Genomic DNA, 3,429 nt, shown 5'->3' with positions numbered 1-3,429 from the left:
AAACGCGCTGCTGGTTTTGCACACGCGAGTGCAAACGGGCAGGCACCGGGAGACGGGGGGTGGGGGGTAGGGGCTGCGGCCAGGACGCCTGGGTTGTGTCCAAGCCCTGGGAGGGGGTTACAGGGGCTGGGGGCCAGGACGCCTGGCTTCCACCTGCAGTTCTGGGGCTGGCATTGCCTTGCCTCCCCCGCACCGTACCTAGACACCTGGCAGCCCCGGGTGAACTTTTAGTATTGACCCCCCCCTCCCCCCGCCGCCGCATTGCCAGAGACAATGATAATAATAATCAGACAATGGGGCGGTGGGTTACCATTTTCTGTCCCCTTTTGCCTGGGCCCCTGGTTTGCCTATGCCTGTGTCCGGCCCTGTGCCGGTGCTCAGAATCTGCACTCCCCGTTTTCCCCCTTTGTAAAGACAGGGCAGTCAGGGCTGTGCCTCCGTGCAGGTGAGATCCCAGACCCTGCCTGGAGAGAGGCACTAGGCTGCCCAAGGATGCTGCTGCCCATCTGGTTGCCATGGGGTCCCCTGCGCTGCTCTGAGACCCATGTAGCACAGCCGGTCCCGAGCCCTGCAGAACCAAACCTGGCATTGCACCAAAACCGGCACTGGCCTGAGCTGCAGGGGCCACGGTCCAGGAAACCACTCCATCATTCCGTCTGCTGCCCATGGCCCACGTCTGCCCTCCTGTGAATTGGCACCAGAGCAGCTAACCTGGTCGTGCCATTCACCCTTTGGCAAACAGAAGTGCATCGACTCTTCTTCAGCTTGCTGGGAGCTTCCCCAGCTCCTGTGACAAAGATAAGCTATCCAACCAACCAATGAGAAGCTTGGCAAGAACCTCAGCCAATTCTTTTTACACTCTTGGGTATCTTGGTTCCCCTGGTCCTATCCAATTAGCATAATTTAGCAGTTGCTGTTTGATCCGCCACCCAGTTGCTGGGGAGACAAGAAAGATTTCCCTGTCTCCTCTAGCTTCTTCCCTAGGGAAAAGGCATCCAAGAAACAGAGCAACAACTACTGGGAGTTGTTCCCACCAGATTGTGGAATTATTCAACTCTGCCCTGCAGATCACTTTGCCTGCCAGCCCTCCTGGCACTGGCTGTTCTTCCCCTGCTGGCCCAAGATCTATTGGGCTCCCAGGACCCTACCTCTCCACTAGGACTTGCACAGCAGAGCCCCAGTGCAGTCTGACTCTTCCTCAGTCAGCCAGACTTGCTGAGCAGGTGAGATGGAGGCTTGGCCACAAATGGTTCTGATTATTACCCCTTGGGAGTCCAGCTTATCTCATGTCATCTGAACAGAAGTGGCTTTGGTAAGCAAGTGTAAGAGTGATGTAGCCATGATGGTCCATAACTTATGTGAGACATAAGGATTTCCTAGGGTGATATGGTTTACTGGACCAACTATGTAGTTGGGATACAGTTTTCAAATGCAAGACATTGCATTCTTCATGGGACCTGATGAAGAATATTTTGCATTCAAAAACTTGTCTCACTTCATCTCAACTACATAGTTGGTTCAATAAAAGATATCAACCCCAGAAATTTGTCAGAAAGGACACAAGTGTTCACACACCATTCCGTCATTCCCATACCCATGTGTGCGCCAACAAGAGATAGTATCCCACACACAACACACTCACTGTCCCTCTCTCCCCCTCAGCAGGGGACAGCACAGCTCCCTTCCACACACTCTCCTTCTCCCACCCAGGGAAACAACAGGAGGGGGTTGGTGGAGGAGAATATTTATTTCCTCACTTTCCCACTGCAAGCTCCTTAGAGGCTGGTTTGTTTATTTATTTTTTTACAAACAGAAGAAGGAAAGAGGAAACACTACACTATGTTCTTTATCCCTTCCTGATTTCTGAATGCATGGGCATTCAGGTGGCATGGGCAGAGCCTGACTGGCCTGGCCTATTCAGACCCAACTCCAAATTACAGCCCCTCTAAACAGCATCTCCCCTGCCCTCAACCTGCCCCAGCATCCCTGCCCACTGGGGAGAGCCCAAGCTGCAGTCTGAGGTTTAGGATAGTCTACAATAACACCCCAGCCTGCAGGCCAGGAACCACTGCAGCTACCCCAGGAATCTGTGACAAGCATGTTTACTGGAGCCCCAACAGCAGGGGTGGGCAATTATTTTGGGCAGAGGGCCACTTACTGAGTTTTGGCAAGCCATCAAGGGCCGCATGACAGGCAGCCCAGGGCAGATATATATTAATTTTCTAAATTTTTTAGGGGCCCTGCAGGCCAGATAGAATGGTCTGGCAGACCGCATCTGGCCCATGGGCCGCATTTTGCCCACCCCTGCCCTACAGGAACAAAACAGGTGGTCAGCCCCACACCCTCCAGCAATACAGAGGATAGGGGATGGACCACCTCTTCCAGGATGTCGTAGGCCCAGAGGGGATAGCTGAAGAGAGTTGAGGTCAAGCTCCACCCCCTCCTCATCCCCTCCCCCCCCCCACACACACACTTTACTCGTCAGTTGCTGGTACATGGCTTTGAAAGAGGGCTAGTGGCACATCCCAGGTCAGAAAGTGTACAGCCCTGCCCCCAGGGATAGTGAGGGGCTGGGGGCACAGTGTTGCTGCTTGGTGACTGGTGGCATCAGTGGGATCTTCTCCAGTGAGTCCTGAGGCCCCCTGCAAAAGCACCATGTGGGACTCCATGTTGGCATGGTGTGGCACCCTGGAACCTGAAGGGGAGTGTGCCCAGCAAGGCCCAACTCCTCATGACACAGTTCAGCCTCAGCATCCTTCCACGGGGGTGTCCTGGCATGTCCATACTGGACTAGTGCCAGTACTCTGCTCTCCTTTGAGGATGGATTCACAGCACCCAAACCCCAGTGAAGTTAATGAGACAGTCCCTGCCCTGGGAGGGGGAGGGTCACACCCTGCTGAGGGGCCAGGTGTCATATTGGGGATATCACTACACCGAACATGGGAGCCCCCACTGCGACCAGCTGGGCCCTCCCTAGGGATTTCTTGGGTCTGGCAGAGCAGGCTGGACAGACCCACTGAAGGCCCTGGGTCTATCATAGCCTGGCAGCCCAGTAGATTCCCCCGCTCCTACCAATCAGCCGTGGACCAGGGGTCTATGCATGGAGGGAAGAACAGGCCCTGAACAGCTCTGCTGAAGGCAGCCTACACATGCTAAGGTGGCCCTGCAATAGCAGAACACCACCTTGCTGTCTGGAAAGGCCCTAGGGAGATGAGCTTGCATCTAGAGACCCTACATAAACAAAGCAGCCTGGCCCCAAGTGATCTAGGGATGCTTGGCATGCCCTGCATTCTCCAGGGATCTGACCATGACCCCAGCACCTTGCAGACACCCCGGAGGTACAGCCCCTTACCCAGGCCTGGACAAATGACCAGCCATAACAGGACAGCATGGACAGGGGCCCTACTATAAGACAGCTGCCACAGCAGG

General features: G+C 54.9%; 1 protein-coding gene across 1 annotated transcript in view; it reads right to left on the bottom strand.

Moving 5' to 3' along the window:
- The window catches only part of LOC102373903 (zinc finger protein 420), a 7,912-nt gene that overhangs the window by 1,860 nt on the left and 2,623 nt on the right, over window positions 1–3,429 (bottom strand). The window contains 1 exon segment of the mRNA XM_025207771.1: window positions 3,307–3,358. Coding sequence (XP_025063556.1) covers window positions 3,307–3,358 — 52 coding nt within the window.

Source organism: Alligator sinensis, unplaced genomic scaffold (genome assembly GCF_000455745.1).
Source record: "Alligator sinensis unplaced genomic scaffold, ASM45574v1 scaffold709_1, whole genome shotgun sequence".
NCBI classification, from domain to species: domain Eukaryota; kingdom Metazoa; phylum Chordata; order Crocodylia; family Alligatoridae; genus Alligator; species Alligator sinensis.
This window is presented reverse-complemented; position numbering and strand designations above follow the sequence as displayed.